The sequence below is a fragment of the Aotus nancymaae genome, unplaced genomic scaffold (assembly GCF_030222135.1).
Source record: "Aotus nancymaae isolate 86718 unplaced genomic scaffold, 86718_ANA_hifiasm-v0.15.2.pri h1tg000008l, whole genome shotgun sequence".
Taxonomy (NCBI): domain Eukaryota; kingdom Metazoa; phylum Chordata; class Mammalia; order Primates; family Aotidae; genus Aotus; species Aotus nancymaae.
Genome location: NW_026988419.1, coordinates 20,263,153 through 20,283,457, shown reverse-complemented (window position 1 = coordinate 20,283,457; position 20,305 = coordinate 20,263,153). Strand labels below are relative to the sequence as shown.

Here is a 20,305-nt window from a genome sequence, read left to right as displayed (position 1 = left end):
GAGGGAACAACAGACACTGGGGCCTACTTGAGGAGGAAAGTGGGAGGAGGGAGAAGATCAGGAAAAATAACTATTGGGTACTACACTTAGTACTTGGGTGACAAAATGAGCTGTACACCAAACTCTGCCACATGAGTTTACCTGCACATGTACCCCTGAACCTAAAATAAAAATTAAGGAAAAAAAAAAGAAAAAATATTTACAAGGAAAGGGGCCTTGAATTTGCTTCTGATACATATGCAATATAACCTGAGGGAGATCCTCTAATAGCAATAGAACTACACATGATCGGGCAAGCGTCAACTGTATACATTTGTTAGGACCAAATTTGTAGTGTATAATTTTTATGCAACTGTTTTTACCTTGGTGAGAATCAGTGCTACAAATACGATTCCAAGTCTCAGTATATGGAACCAAACTCAAAACACATGTCCAGATAAATGCATTAAAGATCACAAGAAAGGGACTGACAAAGCTGAACACCATAGTTCTTTATTGCTAAGTGTCAGAGGAGCGTCCGGTAGCTCCCCTGGGTCAGTCTCTCAATTATGATTTTTAGGACTTATTTTTTCATTAAAAAAAAAATTTCAGGTGTTTAGAACTTCCCCTTTCTTTTTGTGTTCTTTTTTTTTAAATGAATATTTATTTTATTACAGTAATTCAAAGTAACTTCCCCTTTTCTAGTAGTTTTCCCTGGAAACACTTGGGAATCTACAGACATCTGAAATTAGAGGACTGCTAATAGGCAAAATAATCAAGAGAAAGGGAATTCAAAGACAATGAAGTGTGAAAGAAATGATAGGGTCAAAGCGAAAGAAAACCAAGCTGCCTGGATAGGAAGGGGCATTGCAAGCCGATTGTTTCTTGTATCTTGTCCGCTCCGAGGGCTGCGCCCCAGCTCTCGCGTTAACCAGGCAACAAGGTTGCCACGGTAACGAGGAGGCGCGGGACGGCGCCAGCTCCTTGGACTCCCGGCAACACTTCCGTGCCCGGGGCGGGTCCGCGGGGAGGGGGGGTGAGGGATTTCGGGATCTCGCGAGAGCTGCCTGGGGCCGTTGGGCAGCGTTTTCGCTGTTGCCCTTAGGGACCGCTGTGGGCCTGCCGGTCGCGGGGGACCGGAGCGCCAGAGATGGCTGCTCAGCGAGGGATGCCCAACTCCGCTCTGAGAGTCCTGGAAGAGGCTTTGGGCATGGGTTTGACGGCAACCGGGGACGCCAGGGACACGGCGGATGCGGTGGCCGCCGAGGGCGCCTACTACTTGGAACGTATCCTTCCCGTGGAGGGACGGCCCACTGCGCTGGCGGGTAATGGGTGTTGGGAGGAACGCGAGGGCCTCCCACTGAGGGCGCCCTTTGAGGCTTGGATCCACCGTGCTGGACAAGCCTGTGTTGGACGTCAAAGTCTTTGCCACCACGGTCTCCCTGAGAGCCACTCACTGAATTTTCGCCCTTAGTGCAAAGTGTCCCGTACCTGTTGTTAGAAGAGTTGGGAGACCTTCCAAGCCCTCATACTTAGTAACTACTCAAATTTTGGATGGAGGCTTGCTTTTTATGTTAAGACAGCAGAAAAAAATTGCTTCGACCCTCCTTTCAGATAATGGCTTTTCTAAATAAGCCCTCAATCTTTCAGAAAGCCGTCGCAACAAATTAAACAATTTTTTTTTAATTACATCAATGGCTTGAAAATTTTTATTTAACCTCAGCAAATATTGGAAATAGAAAAATGAATTCTGCAGAATTTCACAAATAAATTTTCCAATTTCCACTAACTAATGTTATCATTCAGTGGCTAAGCAGTTATAATGCTATGAACATTCACCACAATGAATGTGCTGAAATAGAAAACAGGCAAAGAGACATTAAAATATTACTTACAACAGCATTATTACAACGTATTTTCTTTAAAATTCCAACGTGGATTTTATCACTTCAAAAGATATACAGCATTTCCATTATATTTGCAAACTTAACCTTATACATCTTTTAAAATCTTGAAAAATTTTTAAGCAGTCTAAAAAGCACTTAGCAAAGTCGATAAGTCTACATAATGGAATACTATCCACCCCAGTATAGTTAGGAGGCTAGGGAAAGACCTCTGCCACTGGACTTTAAGGAGCTGAAGCTCGATACCCAACCCATGGTCCTGTTCAATGGTCCAGTTATTCAGTGCTTAAATGCTTAGTTTCGATAGCATCATCTTCCTGGGTAGTTTCAAGTTTGCCTAATTAATAAAAATAGAATAGTTGCTGTTTTTTTTTTTTTTTTTTTTTTCCGAGCAAGTAAATAATGATCTGGAGATGTTAGGAAGAAAGCAGATAGTGATGAGCGATTTTTGTCAGAAGTCCCAGAAAAATTGAATAGCCATGTGTGGATAATTAGGTCCACTATTTCTTGTGTAAGACTTTAGAACTCCCTTCCTCTAGTTATATAGATTAATCCCTACTAGGGAGACCGGGAGAGTTCCTGAGAAAAAGACGTCTAACTCCTTTATTCAGGCAGGTAAGAAAGAGATGATTATCTGTTCAGTTCTTAAAGATATCAAGGAAACTCCAAAATCTGCCTAATCTTATTTTTTTTGTCCAACTATAATCCTACCCAACTTTAATTCAAGATTTCCGAAATCCAGCAATGATTCATTTTGTGACCTTTGACAAGCCGATTAACCTGTCCTGACTCAGGCTCAGTACACATCCACACTACAGAGAGCTTTGAGAATTTAGTTGAAAGATTAAAGAAAAGAGGTAGTATTTTATTGGGTGCAAAAATGACTTTTACAGGAATAGAAATTCGAATCACTTGAAATCAATTTGTAAGAAATATATGGGTGCTTTAGTGTCATAAATGAGGTTTTATACTGTTTTCATAGATCGAACAGGCTGTCTTTTCTAGTAATATTCCTCTTTAAGTTAAACAATGATTTTTCACAATTCTTTGGAAGCTTATCTATATCCAGTGTCCTTGCTACTGAATGGTAACCAGGCATCTTGTCATCTGGTTTACATTAAAATGATTTCCATGGAAACAGTTTAATTGTTAACATGTGATTGACACAATGAGGTAACTTTTTGCAAATATCTTTGTGAAATAGGAGTCTAACATAACACAACTTTCAGCAATGAAAATCAGGTTTACTTAATTTGCAGGGAGATCACTGAGTCACACCTGCCAAGATGTAGCAGTTTGCAAACCTGTCTTATGAAGACTTCTTCAAATAATCACACTTATTTGAACTTTAACACATATAAACAACTGAAACTTTTTAGGATTTTACTATCAATTTTGTGAATTATCAAACCCATTTGCTTTTCTTCTTTCTTTGATTAACTACTATTTTGTATTTTAATGAAAGAGTAGTCAGGGGATACACAGTTAAAACATTTAACCAATCAATTTTGCTATATACCATGCTGAGGGAAGAAGTTTAGTCATTTCAACTCTTAGTTGAAATTAAATTTGAGAATTACTTGTGAATACCAGTTATTTCTGTATCTCTGGGCTCTCTTCACATGGGTAATTAAGAGTTGCCTGTGTAATGTTATTTGACATTGTTTCTTAAGGCAATTATGATAGTTGCCAAAGTGGGACTTCATTTGGTTTAAAGTCTTTACTTGCAGGCAATTAAATTGAGCTACTGTGGTGGGTAAATAAAAGTTATAATATGCACAAATGAATCAGAAATCTGATGTCCTCTGCTTTGTACATATACTTAGTCACTTCTAATCTACATTTGTCCTGGACTTGCCCTTATTTATGACTGAACAGATGCTCTTGTATATTAGACAGTGAGCTAGCAATATCGAGCAAGAGTTTGAAAGAAGTTGAATTCTTTAGGAAATCTCTCACTTTTCTGCCTTTAAACACTCAAATGTGAAGAATATGGATTAACCTGTCCTGACTCAGGCTCGGTACACATCTACACTACAAATCCACACTACATTAATAATGTCCCTGCAAGAAACAGCCGGGATCCACCTTGGGTGGATGGGTGGGGGCATTAATAAAGGCACCATGTCCTTTATAATGGTTTAGACACTGTGTTCAGGAAAAAGAATTCTTACCTCTGCAACACCTCTTCCTTCTCTGTAATCGCTTAGCTGTAACAGTGCCGCCTATTTCTCTTCTAAGGAACCTCACAATATCATTGCTTTTATCTTTTAAACTTCAACAAGGTGAGATATAAACATACATGACATTGTTCTTATCTTAGTTGTTGTCAGAACACTAAGCAATTGTGTTATGGAGTACGTGAATCCTCTCTAGAACTCATCATTAGAAAAATATTTGCAGCATTATAAAATACAAGGTGAGATTTTAGCTATGTGATATGTAAAGGCTCAAGTAGGTATCTCCAGAACTGAGAGAGAAGATTGGTTTTCTTTTGTGAATAAATCTATTATTAGAAATCAACACAACTTGGGTGAGGTTTTCAATTGTAGTGGGGAGGGGCTACCTATTAATGTGTGACTGTGGACATTTAGGATTGCCCAGTTACAATTGAAGGCCAGAATGAATTTGTACTAGGAAAGCTAAAGATTAATTGATTTTGTTATTTGTCTAAAGAGACTTTGTTCAAGGAAGAGTAATGGAATACATGGACCCCAGGAAGGTGGAGCCCTCGAGGTATTGTTTTTGTTACATACCTTCCTTTACATGGACACCTGGCTCCTCTAGCTTTTGATTATTTCCTCTCTGTAGGCATTCTAATACCAAGGATTTGGCTTTTTAGATGGCAGGTGTAAGTTTACTGGCCAATTAATAGGTCTCCTCTGCCCCCAGCAACAATTTCAGAGAGTTGAGTAAGTTTGAGCCAGTTCTGTGAAACTAATCAGCTCTGGATGGAGTCCCAAAGTCAATTCTTTCTGAAACTTCAAAATTAAGGACTCTAGATCCTGAAATATGAGTATCACACTAGACTGATGCCCTTATCTAAGATTCATCCTGTCTTTAAAAAAATTTGTTAATTATGGCTGGGTGCAGTGACTCATGCCTGTAATCTCAGAACTTGGGAGGTCAAGGCAGGTGGATCATGAGGTCAGGACATTGAGACCATCCTGGCCAACATGGTGAAACCCCATATCTACTAAAAATAAAAACATTAGCTGGGTGTGGCAGTGTGTACCTGTAATCCCAGCTACTCAGAAGGCTCAAGCAGGAGAATCACTTGAACCTGGGAAGCAGAGATTGTAGTGAGCCGAGATGAAACCACTGCACTCCAGCCTGAGACAGCGAGACTCCATCTAATAGTAATAATAATAATAATTCTTATTTTTTAGAGATGAGGTCTTGCTCTGCTACCAAGGCTGGAGTGCAGTGGTATGATGATCACTCACTGCAGCTTCAAGCTCCTAGGCTTGAGTAATCTTCCCACTCAGCCTCCTGAGTAGCTCCGTCTATAGGTTTGCAGCTGTATGCCCAGCTAGTTTTTGTATTATTATTTTTTTTTTTTGGTAGAGGGGTCTCTGTTTCTCAGATTGGTCTCGAACTCCTGTGCTCAAGGGATCCTACCGCCTTGGCCTCCGAAAGTGCTGGGATTACAGACGTGAGCCACTGTACCAGTCTGCTGTCTCCTTAAGTAACATTTCCATCTAGCCTTTCACTGCAATAGTAATGTTCACTGATAACTTTAGTTAAATTGAAGTTTTCCTTTTTTTTGAATTTACTGTATGGTTTTTAACTTTTTTTTAAAAAAAACTAAACATTGTAGTTGAGTAAGTAAAAATAGAAAGGTGGATGCATAGATTTCTTTGTCTTTTCTCTTTTTTTTAAAACTAGCATTCCTTTAGATACATGTGTTAGCCACGTTTTCTTCTGTTATAACATGGTACTTCTGTGAAATATTTGTAGTATTAAGTGAAAAGACATTTGTAAAATTCTTAATAATTATTATGAACTCTAATAGTGTATTTCTTATCATTGGAACTTAATTTGTGCATGGGTTCTTAGATATTAGAATATACATACCCTATGTATATTCAAATAAAAAGGATAGACAATTTGCATATAGATACACCAAGAACTATGTTGTTAAATCTAGAGTGTTGATTTTTACATGTGTGAAAGTCATAGGCTATCTGGAGAGAAAAAAATGTGTTTTGTTCTGTGTCCTTTAGTGTAGTCAAACATTAAGGTGTGTATGACTCACCTGTGGATCTTCAAGTGAAGATTCCAATTCAGTAAGTCTGGGAAGGGGGCTGAGCTTCTGCATTGCTAAGAAGCTTCCTGGTGCTGCTAGTGTTGCTGGTCCAAGGACTGTAATTGAAGTAGGAAGTCTGTAGATAAATACCTTGACCTCTAGCCGTTACATTTTCAGATAGAGATATCACATATAGAGCCTGTATCTTTGGATCTCCTGGCCTAGAAGTTGGAAAGACTTACCAGCAGCTGCCATTAGCACTGAGTCTTATATGCTGAACAAAAGTTATTTTCCAGTTTTGGAGGTAGAAGATACACATTAGCTATCTAGGATGGGGTGGTCAATACATTTCCACTCTTGCCAATTCTATTGAATTGGTAGCGGCTCCCTGGTATAAGATATTAATAAGAATTCTGAGTCCTCGTGAAGACTGCATGGTAAGAACTACAGGGAGCAATTGGCAAAAGGGAATGTGAACATAAGCATGCCAGATACCTTCCATTTTTTGTCTACATTACTCAGTTAACGTATTTAAATTGGCCTTCCTAAGGGAACAAGACTAATGAAGTTTGCTATTTACAGTATTTTTATTTCAATTTAATAAGTAAAATGTTGATCGTGGAAAATCCAGGCTAGATTTTAGATTGTCCCTTGCACATTGGCTCTGCAGTGATGGCAAGGATTACAAAATGATTTCTGTCTATAGTAGCTTTGGGAAATCATGTAAAATATAATTAGCTATACGTTTCACTCCAGTTCTTTATAAAGATGCTGCTGCTGCTGGCAGTAAACCACTGCCTACAAATGCAGCACTGGAAGAGAGCAATGTGTAAGGTACTTTGTATGCTGCTCGCATCTGAAAATTGTTCATTGGTTTCTGGCTTTGGTCCATTTGCAGTATGTTATTTGTCTCCCCCTTGTACCAATTGGCACCTCAAGCGCTGCACCATTAGGCCAACCAAAATTGTCTCCCTGAGGCTTCTGGCAGTTGTGTCCTCTGTAGTACTGCGATGGGCTTAGGGCTCCCTGGCAGTTTCGGTGTGGGTGTTACATTTTTCCATTTTCTGATAATATCTACAATGTCAGGATCTGGTGCAGGCTCTGCTAATGCAGAAACTATGAGATAGTTCACCCATGGTGACCAAATACCAGGGAACTAATTCATACTATGAAACTCATAAGTGCTACTAAATTCCTTTCAGAGCAAATGGAGATTTGGAAGGAATGGGAGCCTCAGTCTGTGTCTAGGTTATGACTAGGGATACAGAACCTGGCCTGGACTTGGATGGTGCTGTGGGCTGTGGCTTCAGCGTGGGGAGAAAAGGGGAGCCATGGACAGTATCCTAGGCAAGAACAGTGTAGAAAACCAGGCACAGTATTAAGTGTCAAGTTAAGGCCAAGTATACAGATATGTAAGAACCAGATATAAGGGGAACAGATGGGGCAGAAGAATTTTGGAACTGAAATTCAACAGTGTTCTTTAAAGGAATACTAGGGAGCTAGAGGGAAGGGGTTTTTTTAAGGGCTTAAAGGCAGCTTGACATTAAGAAACTGGTTTTAAGCAAGAATGCTAGCTTATTATTTCAGTGGAAAAATAACTTTGCATGAAAACTGTGATTAACTTAATTGTATGGATGCTTCCTGGAGAATAGGATCACCTAAGAGATTAAATTACAGATGAGAAAGTTGCTCAGTGAAAGCAGAACCAGAGTGTAAAGCATTTTATCTTTCTTGATGAATTAACCTTTTCTACTCTGGTAAGATTGCTATCCAAAGCAATGCTTTCCAAAGTTTTTCACATATAGTACTCCATCACATCCTACTTCTCTCTGCCTTTTTGGTTGTCCCAAGGGCCAAGGGGATTGATATATCTACAATGCACTGTTGTTTTTATGAGAACCCAAGAATGTCATTTCTCTCTGGCTTTGGAACAAGATGTTGCTGGATATCTGTTGAGAAACTCAGTTTTCACTGGGCTGATAAAGAATTAGCATCTGATTCCATGTCCCTTTTTACCCTGTTTACTGGGAAGCTTAGAGTAAAATCTGGGGGTTCTTTTTAACCAATCTTATGAAACCTATGGTATGTGTTGCATCTTAATCCTTATTTCTATAATACTATTTCCTTTTCTCCTCCCATTTCAACATTAATTGTTATATTTTGTATAGTGTGTATATTTGCAAACTGCTGCAGAATCACTTTAGGATCAGTTTGTGCACCTGTCCATGTTGCCAGCTAGCTATCCAGGTAAAAAGATGCATGCAAACATAAGTGTCAAAGTACATTTTTTGTTGTTATGTCAAAGTACATAATGTTATTATGTCTTTAATAACATTGCACAATTTAAACTGAGTTACTTCTGGGAATTTTAAAATATAAATTATATCATGGATACATAAAAACCAATCAAAGTGTGTATCTTCCTAGTTTGAGTGTTTTGTCCACTACCTGATGTATTTTGTCTCATCAATCTCTTGCCATTGGTTAGATTTCGTTTTGAGCCTGTAGCCTGTAGCTCTTTTCTACTTCTCTTTCCTCTGTGGATCTTCAAATGGAGCTATCTTTGTGATTTAATTTACCTCTTATTGATGTAACACTTGAGAGTTTTGGGAAAAAATAGGTGAGTTCGTTACGTAGGATATTGGTTAAAAAAAATATCCTATTGTGTTACTGTAGAAACAGTATGATGTAGCAGCAAATCATGGCATTTGTATCTCAGGAATTTATCTTTGTCATTCATAGCTATGTGATCTTGGGCAAATCTTTTAAGGTCTGATTCAGTTTCTTCATTTTCAATTTAGAGACGACTATATCTGTGCTGTTAGACCTCACTGCGGTGTTACGAGAATAAATATAGTTTTGGTCCATGTGAAAATACTTTTAAGTTTTATAAAATGGTAGTTGTGTTTTCCCTTAATTTTTTTGATTGTTGGAAAGTAATACATTTTAGTGATAAAAAGCCATCGTCTAGAATATTTGCTGGGTAGGAGGATGCAAGTACTGTTTGATATTTTCTATGCTTTGAGGACAAATCACTTTTTTTTCTACTCTGTATCTCTATGTGACATCTCTTCCTCATATAATCTTATTAGTGGTTGGCTTATTTACAACTTTAAAGTCTGTCCTGAAGATTTTAGAGCATTTACTTCTTTTTGAAATTATTACGGTACGAACATGGTGAAGGATGGCATTGCTTTTCTGGAGACATACAAGTGACTGCTTACAAAATGACTTTCTAGTAGCTGTCTCTCAGAAGGGTTCATGGTTTTTCATAGAAAAGAGGCTGACTTCCTCTAGCTGAACTTTAGGAAATTTTATCTCATTATATAAAACCATGAGAAAGCTATAAATCTATGACTGGTGAGAAATTTAGAATTGTCTTTTATTTATTTTAACATATGGGGGAACAGAGGCATGAGAAATTTAAGATTTTTTTTCCCATAGATAGTCATCTCTTTGCAGAGTGAGGAAAGAAATGACAACAAATACTTAAAACATTTACTATAAGCCAGGTACTTATCTAAATGCTTTACATATATTAACTCTTTTAACAGTCTTATAGTATGGAAGGAAGACAGTCGTTAAATAAAATGACACCTGTTGTTATGGTTTGGCTGTGTGTCCCCACCCATTTCTCACCTTGAATTATAATAATCCCCATGTGTCAAGGGCAGGACCAGGTAGAGGTAATTGGATCATGGGGCCAGTTTCTCCCATGCTGCTCTTATGATAATGAGTGAGTCTCATGAGACCTGATGGTTTTATAAGTGTCTGACATTTCCCCTGCTTTCACTCATTGTCTCTCATGGTGCCCGGTGAAGAGGTGCCCTTCTGCCATGATTGTGGGTTTCCTGATGTCTCCCCAACCATGCAGAACTATGAGCCAATTAAACCTCTTTTCTTTATAAATTACCCAGTCTTGGGTATTTTCCCATAGCAGGATGAGAATGAACTAATACACACCCAGTGAGCCCCACCTCCTAATATTCATGCTCTTATGTAATCCTCACACATTGAATAGGGTGACCCATGTAACCAGTAAGATATTGAAATGATGTGTGACTTCTGATGTTTGATCAGAGAAGCTATTGTGGCATCCACATTGTTCTCTTGTACTGCTTATTCTGGGAGTAGTTAGCTACCATATCTTGAGGATGCTAAGGCAGTCTGTGGAGAGACCCACATGGGGAGGAATGAGGTCTTCAGGCAAACTAGTACAGCGTCAGTGAGCTGCCATGGAAATGCATCCTGCTGCCTCATCTCAGCCTTCAGATGACCCTAATCCTACTGTCATTTTGACTGTGACATCATGAGAGACCCCCCCCAAGTCAAATTCCACCAGCTAAACCGACACTGAGCTCTTGACCCAGAGAAATTACAATATCATAAATGCTTATTGTTCCTTTTTTCATCATTGAGATGTAATTGACAAAATTACATATATTCAAGGTATACAACATATTTTTATTTACATATGCATTGTGAAATAATTACCACACCCAAGCTAATTAACATATTTACCTCATGTAGTTACCTTTCCATTTTTATATTACTTGTGGTAAGAATATTTAAGATCTCTCTGTACAAATTTCAAATACACGCTACGTTATTATTAGCCATAGTTACTGTGCTATACATTAGGTCTCCATAAATTCTTTGAACATTTGTGCAATGTTGACCAACATCCCCCCATTCTCCCTACCCTCTATTCATGGGTAACTCTCCTTCTAATGTCTGTTTTGGTGGAGTTGGACTTTATTTTAGATTCCACATATAAGTGAGATTATGCAGTATTTGTCTTTCTGTATCTAACATTTCACTTAGCATGACCTTCAGGATGAATATCTGGAGTGAGATGTTAAATAAGAAGTAACAGAATGACTTTGGAACTGGGGATTAGGGAGATGTTGGAAATAGTTTGTTAGTGAAAGATAAAATACCTTAAACAGATTGCTAGTAGAAGCTTTATGGTCTTTAAAGAGGCTGATGGCAAAGAATTAGAGAGTGAGTTAAAAACTATTAGAAACTGTTCTGCAGTAGTAGATAATAAAGGAAGTATTTTACTCTTTGTAGTCTTTCATATAGATGATTTAAAGTTACAGAATAGACTGCAAGTATGCAACTATTTTTATGTGGTTGTTGTTTAACTAGCTATTTTTGAGCCTAATTACTTTTCACTGTGTTATTAGGAGAGGCGTTTACTCATGTTTGGCAACAAAATACTGACCTTTTGACAGATACCTGATATGTGAGGATTGGCCATAATAGAATAGGGCTTAAGTGTCACCTTCGAGGGATAGGGATAAGAAATACAGGGAAGAATGATTACTTGTGATGGAGCTGAGTAGCAATAATACATTTATAGGTTTAGATCTCTGTGGAAAATAATTGGCAAATATTTTATATATTTATATAGCACAGAAAACCCATACAGAACATGGAGAGACAATATAACATGGTGAAACCTAAATGTCTGGGCTGATTTCCGACTCTGTTAGGTCCTAGCTGTGGAAACTTGGTGCCTCTGATTCTTGATTTGTAAAATGGAGTTGTAGTTCCAGGCTCATAGGCAGGATGAGGTTGAAATTAGTTAATACACAGAAAACCCTTAGAACAGTTCCTGGTTCCTATTAAATACTCTGTAAATGTTACCTATTCTTGTTACAAACAATAGAAGTCTTGGTAAGCATAATGCCAGAGACATTTTATTTATTTATTTTTTTGAGATGTTACCTATTCTTGTTACAAACAATAAGAATAAGTGTTACCTATTCTTGTTACAAACAACAGAAGTCTTGGTAAGCATAATACCAGAGACATTTTATTTATTTATTTATTTAAGATAGACTCTCGCTCTGTTGCCCAGGCTGGAGTGTAATGACACGATCTCGGCTCACTGCAACCTCTGCCTCCTGGGTTCAAGCAATTCTCCTGCCTCAGCCTCCCAAGTAGTTGGCACTACAGGCACGTGCCACCATGCCCAGCTATTTTTTTTTTTTTTTTTGTATTTTTAGTAGAGATGGGTTTCACCATGTTGGCCAGGATGGTCTCGATCTCCTGACCTCTTGATCATCCTGCCTTGGCCTCCCAAAGTGCTGGGATTATAGGCATAAGCCACTGTGCCTGGCCCAACCAGGGACATTTTATGATCAGCAGCAAAGTGAAGAATAGGCTAATCTTATCTTTGATTTTCATAACCATTACTGTGTTTAATTCATACGTTTTAAACTTGGTATAACCAAGTCAGTGTAGTTGAAAAAAGTAACAACAACAAGAAGCATTGCTGGTGTGTGCTATGAGTTAGTATAAAATATTGTCTTGAAGTTCTCATGTAATTAGAGTAACATAATTTTTGAAAGTCTTAAAGCAATTCTCTTAGAATTGTTTTATGTTAGAATCATTTCCATTGATATTTAATTTCTTCCCTATTTATGAAATTTTGAATTATGATGGCTATATACTTTGTATTTGCTTAAAAATGAAGTTATCTTTCCTATAATGATATTTTAAAAATAGAGATGTATGGAAAAGTAAAATTTAACTAAATTTTATTGATATAAACATTGATATGTGTTTTTTACTTATACTTATTGGTGTGCATTTGTTTTGTTAATTCACAACACTTTAAACCAAATAAAGTCACACTTTATTCATGCACTGTGAAGAGTTAACTCAGGAGCTCTGAAAAATTCACTGTGGTTTAAGATGAATGAAAAATTTACCATTTTTTGTTATCTCTTTCTAATTCATGCTACCTTATGATACTATGTATATTTTCATAGGCCTTTATAGAATCAAGTTGGAAATCGTTAGATAGATGGTAAATAGTCAAACAGACAGATGGAAATGTAGTTTTTCATGGATTTGAGTTGTGAAAAATAACAAAGTATTTTATTTTAAAATATCTAGATTTATAGGCTGTATGGGGAAGATACATTTTTAAAAATTATATATATTTTCCAACTTCCTGGGGAGACAGTTGAATCCAATACTATATTTGAAGGTCAAATCAATTTTTTGTATAATAATTTTATTCTATATTTTTTGAGATAAAAACTTGACAAGATATTCAGAGGTCACCATAAGTGAAACATCTGAAGATGACTATGAATATGAAGAGGTAATATGTTAATTTAGGTATTTATTCTGTAAACTTATTGCAGTCATTCTCATGAAATGTTTATTTTCTGAAACATGTAAGAACCGTTTCTTTTCTCTTAAGAGATAGTTTTTCAACTGAATTTAGCTGATTAAGAATGAGATGTGAAAATTCTATTTAAACATTTAAATTGGATAATACATCTGATTCTTTTGGTTTTCCTGCTAATTGTCCTTTAGGTTTAGCTCCTTATTGCCTGCCTTAGAGATTACGACCATAAACTGTCATCTCTGTTCAGGAGGCATTTCCTGTCATTCAGTCCACTCTTAGCAAGGATTCCTAGATTCCCACTACCCAGTTGGAGCTCAGGCCTTATGCATCCTTCTGGCTTAATTGTACTTCTGTCTAATGTGGTCCTATCTCAAAGCTTTCCTTTAATTCATTGTTCCCATGAGACCTATCATTGCTTTGGACACTTGGAGGATAAAGTCACTGGTAGATGACAGAGGCTGTGAATGAAACTGTGTGGAAATAAGCCTGGCAAGCCTGGGTGAACAAGAGATGGAACAGACATTGGAGACAGACTTTTTATTACTGGTAAAATTGAGATAATATGTACCATATGAAGTTTCTGAATAAGTTAATAAATGTAAAGGGCTTAAACCAGTGATCAGCACATAAGAAGCATGTGTTAAGTCTTAACTCATTAATAACATAATTACAATCTATCATGTCCTTTCAAGATTTTAATGCTCAGTGAGTTTTATTTTTTAATAAACCAGCGATTTTCAGTTGCTAATACTTATGAAAAAGTGATGGTGGAGAATACCTGGGATGGGGAGAGAATGGTGATATTTAGATAGCCTTATTATTTTTTCAGCAGCATTGTTAGATTACATTTGCTATTATAGATAAAAGCAGTTGCCCACAAACTAATCTAGAAGTGACATTTATTGACATTTACAAGGAAGTCAGAAGAAAGCAGTTTGTTATTCATTTCTCATAGATGTTCAGAATGACATGGTGTTTCACATAAAGTGTTTCTTTGATCCTTTGCTTTGTGAAGAAAAATTATTTCTGAAGTAAAATAAAGTATTTTATATTTCTGCTCACTCTTCTATCCTTCTCTTTCTCTGTGATCTAGATACAAGATGACAATTTTAGCATACCAGAAGGTGAAGAAGATCTGGCAAAAGCAATTCAGATGGCCCAAGAACAGGCTACAGATACTGAAATTTTGGTAAGAATTGAACACTAGTGTAGTCTATAGTTTAGCAGTAGTGCTTTTTATATGAAGTTTGGAAAGTCATTTTAATGTAAATACTTATCAGTGCAGCCCAGTCACCTGCTATGTCATTTTCATTTCTGTGTATTTGTCATCAAGCTTTCAGTTTAAGGTAAGCAGTCATAATTACTCTTTTTTGGATTATCATTCTCCACGTCATCGTCACTCTTGCATGACTTTGTATCAAGTGACACCTTCTCTCAGAACTCTTGTCTGATTAATCTCACTGGAGGGTAGACCAAGAATTTTCAACATCCATGTTTAGAATTTAGTATCATATACAAGTTTTACAGTCTGTTTTGTAAGCATTTTGTGTTTTTCAGAATGAAAGTATTACAGGGAATGCTTAATATATGAAGACTTTTTCTTGTGAGGCTTATGAACTAATTATGTTAAGGAATGTGGTGGAGGATGCTTTTTAATTATAATACAGGTAACTAAAAATATGTAAAACTGATGGCATTCCTATGAAATTGAAAACACATTAAAATTGTGAATCATTTAATAATTATAGCAACAATATTTTTAAAAATGTTTTATTTTGTACCAACATAAGAAGGATGCTTTCTTTCAATGATTAACCCCTTTACTACTGAGAAATCTGAAAGAATTTGTGAAACTTCTTTTTGGTTGCAGATTTGCCTTCCTCAGTGTGGCATTGTATGTGAGACTGCATATTATACCATGTCATTCTTTCTATATTCTGTATACTTCTTCAATATAGAAGTTCAACAGCTCCTTTTCAAAATGTCCACTCAAAATTGGAATAAAAGCTCTAGAAGAAGATTTCATCAAGCCAGAATTAATTGCATTCTGTTGTAAATTGAGGACTACAGCTCATAGTAAATAACGTCCTCTAAAGCATCCCATGGACATAGCTTCTTCTTGGTAGACACAATGTGAAGTCTTTTTTTTTTTCTTCGAGACAGAGTTTCGCTGTTGTTACCCAGACTGGAGTGCAATGGCATGATCTCGGCTCACCACAACCTCCGCCTCCTGGGTTCAAGCAATTCTCCTGCCTCAGCCTCCTGAGTAGCTGAGACTACAGGCACGCACCACCATGCCCAGCTAATTTTTGTATTTTTAGTAGAGACGGGGTTTCACCTTGTTGACCAGGATGGTCTTGATCTCTTGACCTCGTGATCCACCCGCCTCAGCCACCCAAAGTGCTGGAATTATAGGTGTGAGCCACCGCGCCCAGCCTAATGTGAAGTCTTTTACATAGACTTATTAGTCTGTTCAATATCTCAATGCCATAATTTGTAGGAATAGTTTTAAAATGTATCAATATTATTTTCAGTGACATGCAACTGATAGATTTATTCACTTCTCATCATCCTCTTGCTTTACATCATTAAGGATTTTGACAAACGCTTTATGTACCACTCATTTGTATTAGTATTTGGTAAAGTACATGTGGCTAATATAGTGCTTAGCACATAGTTGGCACTAAATAAATAGCAGTTTAATAAGTGAATAATCATTAAATTAAAAATTATGAACAAAACTGTAATTGCTTCTTTCTTCTGTCATGCTTGAAAGTGTTTGTAAATGCAAAGATAAATCAGAGGACAGTTGAGGAAGAAATGCATTGTTGTAGCTGTTATATCTACTGAGCCAAATATCAGTAATTCTTCTTTTATCGATTTATTGGAAGCTTTTCTTTATAATAACCTTAAATGAGTTAACATTCTAGATTTCTGGCATGTCTATAGCTGATTGACTCTCATTTAGCTTCTTTTTACCTCATTAAAAAAAATTCTTTGTAGGAATAGTATTAGGCTGAAAATTCACAGAAGTTGTCCTTAAGCTGTTAAAATTAAATATGGATTCATTTTATCATAAGCATATTAGTTGTATTTTTTAATTTGATTTTTATTTCTAAAGCATTTTAATCTTCAATAATTTGAATTGTGCTATGGGCTTTCTGTTTTAGGGAATACTTACTGCTTGTTAAATTAATTTTATGTTCTGATCTTATATGTATTCATAAACATGATATATTTTCTTCTGTGCCAAAGAATGCAGTAATCTCTATGCATAGAACTTTTAAAATTTTCATTAAAGATTGCAAGTAAAAGGTTATGATACTATCTGGAAAGTTAAGTAGAAATAATGTAAATTGTCTTATTTGTTACAATTTTAACACTGAATTATTGAATAGTTGACATTTAAATAAGTTCTTATGATTTCCTTAAAACATGGGTAGTACAGATAAAATATTTGAGAATCGATGGCATGGTTTGTGTTGTAACTTTAAACTGTATTTGATACACTATCAGTTTTCTTAGGAGATTCAATGATCTGAATTCTGAATAAAATATATTTTCATTATATTTAAAGTTATTCTTGAAAAAATTGAAACAATAGGAAATGTTACTAATCTATAATAATTGTGTAGTTTGGTTATACTATCAGACTGAAGTCTTTTCCAAGTATAAATACAAGATAGGACAATATATATGATGTTTCTCAGGGTGTGTGTGTGTGTGTGTGTGTGTGTGTGTGTGTGTGTGTATTACTTAGGGATATTCGTATGTAAATATATGAAAAGAAAGATCTGCTTACATTTAAGCTTGGTCTCTCCTTCTAAACTCTGAGCCTTTTTATAAGTGTATTTTTGCCATTTTTTTGGGATAATTCTTTAGCCTCTTTGGTTATTGGTATTTTATTCTGTTAACTGTCAAGGTACAATCTCAAAGGTCTTATATTGCTATAATTCCTAATTCTAAGTTTTATAAATGTGGAATTTTGATACTTAAAGATGACAGTAACAAGACACCCAAGTTATATAATTGTTCAATTCCCTGATGCTTTCCCTCCTCCTACTACCCCTTCTCCTCCTCTTCTTTCTCCTTTTCCTCCTCCTTCTTGTCCTCTGAGAATATAAGTAGAATTTATGGAATTTCTTTTGAATATTTAAGTATTTTTGGAGAAGACTAAATGATGACTGACCCAAGTGACAATGTTCTTTAGCATATGTATCAATAGTTCTCAAAGCATTGTGGAGGTCTTTTGGGGGTTCTCAAGACCCCTTTTAGGGAGTTTATGTTGTCTTTAATTTTCCAACTAAACACCTGCTGGAGGATTCTCTTCATGCAGCTCAACCAAGACAGCATATCACAACAGGTCGAATGCAGAAACAAATATGGGGATCTCGCTGTTCCTCTAGACATTAAAAAGATTTGTAAGAATGTATAAAAGTGACACTCTTCTAGCTTGTTCTTTTTCTGTTTTGGAAAATGTAGTTAGTGTTTATTTAAAAAATTCTATCTATGTTATCTGTGCAGAAGTTTTATTATAATTATTTTAAAGTAAATAAATGAATATTTAAATATCTAACATATAACTCTTGATAGGTATAACTCAGAGAAATAAGTGCTATCTGGAGTCCTCAAAATTTTTAATAGTAAGAAGCATTGTGGGAACATAAAGTTTGAGACATTTTATAGAATTCTATTCTCAGAAATTTTCAATTATATTTATTAAGAATTAATATAAAAAAGTTTTCTTGCTATTATGTTAATATACCAAAATGTAGTCTAGGATGAATACATTTTTCTTTTCTTTCTTTCTCTTTCTTTCTTTCTTTTTCTTTCTTTCATCTCATAATTTAGTTAAAAGCCATAGTGAAAGTTGTATATAATGTATAATAGAGATAAAAGTACAACTTACATTTCATAAGTGTACATAATGGTTGCATGTATGATATCTGTTTATACGTGAGTAGAGTTTTGTAATCTAAGTTTATAACAAAAAAGCTTCTGTATTGTAATGTTTTGTTTTTTTAAATGAGCCTTTCAATTCCTTAAGGCAGAACTGTGTCTTTTTCACATTTAATTCTCAGACCTTTCATGGTACCTGGTACATGGGAGATGTTCACCAATTATATGTTGAATAAATATCATACATGAAGATAAAAGAGATACTCATGATCACATTAGAGCTTGGAAGGGTTGTCTGTGTGTGTGTTGTGTATAAATGCAGAAAAACTATAAATTGAGGCATAAGTATATTAACAAGCTATCCATTTTAATTTATAGTATAAATAAGAACCGTAGCAGTTTAAGGTGGTTGTGTTTCTTTTCCGTGTCAGTGCTTCAAGGTGTGTACATGATACACATTCAGGAAGACACAGAATGTAAACATTTATTTGAAGGGGCAGGAGTCTGCCAGGTGTGTTGCAACTGTACATACAACAAACATCCTGTAAGCACCCATAAGTATCTTCAGATATGAGAATAGATACACCCTCCTGCAGTCTCTCTGTCTTCCTTTTCCTGTTTTCCCAGTTCCTTCCAACAATTACCTATCTTAGCCTAAAATATCATTTTCAAATTTATTGACCAAAAAAGCCAAGGTAGTATTTATTATTGTATAATGAATGTTCACTTCCAACTATATTTTGCCCTCACCTTACAATGACATCTAATCTCCTGTGCTAGTAACCAGCACACTGCAAAGACTTGAAAGCAGCATCTTGTACTCTGCTACTTTGGTATCTCCCGTGACATTTGATATGGCATCCTGCACTTCTTATATAATACCTTTTTAATAATCTTAGAGTAGTCCATTTTTAAAAAATTTTAAATTTTCGAAGGTACATAGTAGGTATATATATTTTATAGGGCACATGTGATATTTTGATACAGGCATACAATGTACAATAATCACATCAGGGTAAATGGGGTTCTATCACCTCAAGCAGTTATCTTTATGTTACAAACAATCCAATTATACTCTCTTATTAATTTAAAAATATACTATAAATTATTCTTGAATATAGTCACTCGGTTGTGCTATCACATACTAGATGTTATTCATTCTAACTACATTTTTGTACCTATTAACTGTTCCCTCTCCCCTCCCCAGCCTCTGGTAACTATTGTTCTACTCTCTGTCTCCATCAGTTCAATTGTTTTACTTTCTAGCTCCCACAAATAGGTGAGAATGTGTGAAGTTTGTCTTTCTGTGCCTGACTTATTTCACTTACATAATGATGTCCAGGCCCATCCATGTTGGAAATGAGAGGATCTCATTCTTTTTGATGTCTGAATGCCACTCCATTACATATACGTACCACATTTCCTTTCTGCACTCCCCTGTTGATGGGTACTTAGGTTGCCTCCAAATCTTGGCTATTGTGAATAGTGCTGAAATAAACACAAAAGTGCAGAGATTTTTTGATATACTTATTTCCTTTTTTTTTGAGTCTATTCCTGGCAGTAAGATTGCTGAATCACATTAAATAGCTCTATTTTTATTTTGTTTGAGGAATGTCCAAGTTGTTCTCTATAGTGGTTGTACTAATTTACCTCTCCGCTAACAGTGTACAAGGATTATTTTTTCTCCACATCCTTTCCAGCATTCATTATTGGCTATCTTTTAGATAAAAGCCATTTTAATTGGGGTGAGATGATAGCTCATTCTAGTTTTGATTGGCATTTTGCTAATGATCAATGATGTTGAGTACCTTTTCATATAACTGTTTGCCATTTGTATGTCTTCTTTTGAGAAATGTCTATTCTGATCTTTTGCCAGTTTTAAAATTAAATTTTTTTTCTTTACAGTTGTTTGAGCTCCTTATATATTCTGATTATTAATCCCTTGTTGGATGGATAGTTTGCACATACTTCTCCCATTCTATGGGGAGTCCCTTCACATTGTTGATTGTGTCCTTTGCTGTGCAAAACTTTTTAACTTGATGTGACCCAATATGTCTGTTGTTTTGGATGCCTAGTGTTTTTGCAGCATTAGTAAAGAAATTTTTCTGCAGACCAATGTCCTGG

The 20,305-nt window shown here is 35.9% G+C and overlaps 1 protein-coding gene across 3 annotated transcripts in view; it reads left to right on the top strand.

The window, feature by feature from the left end:
• Positions 1-1,066: 1,066 nt before the first annotated feature.
• SPAG16 (sperm associated antigen 16) overlaps positions 1,067-20,305 on the top strand; it is a 1,059,797-nt gene continuing 1,040,558 nt past the window's right edge. The window contains exons 1-5 of one of the 3 annotated variants that reach the window (XM_064373028.1): positions 1,110-1,265; positions 2,938-2,970; positions 13,182-13,252; positions 14,143-14,254; positions 14,376-14,471. In XM_064373028.1, the coding sequence (XP_064229098.1) occupies positions 14,252-14,254; positions 14,376-14,471 (99 nt within the window). In that variant the 5' untranslated portion in view covers positions 1,110-1,265; positions 2,938-2,970; positions 13,182-13,252; positions 14,143-14,251. Of the gene's footprint in view, positions 1,266-2,937; positions 2,971-13,181; positions 13,253-14,142; positions 14,255-14,375; positions 14,472-20,305 lie in introns of all 3 variants that reach the window. The other 2 variants (XM_064373027.1, XM_064373029.1) reach the window with 2 other exon arrangements.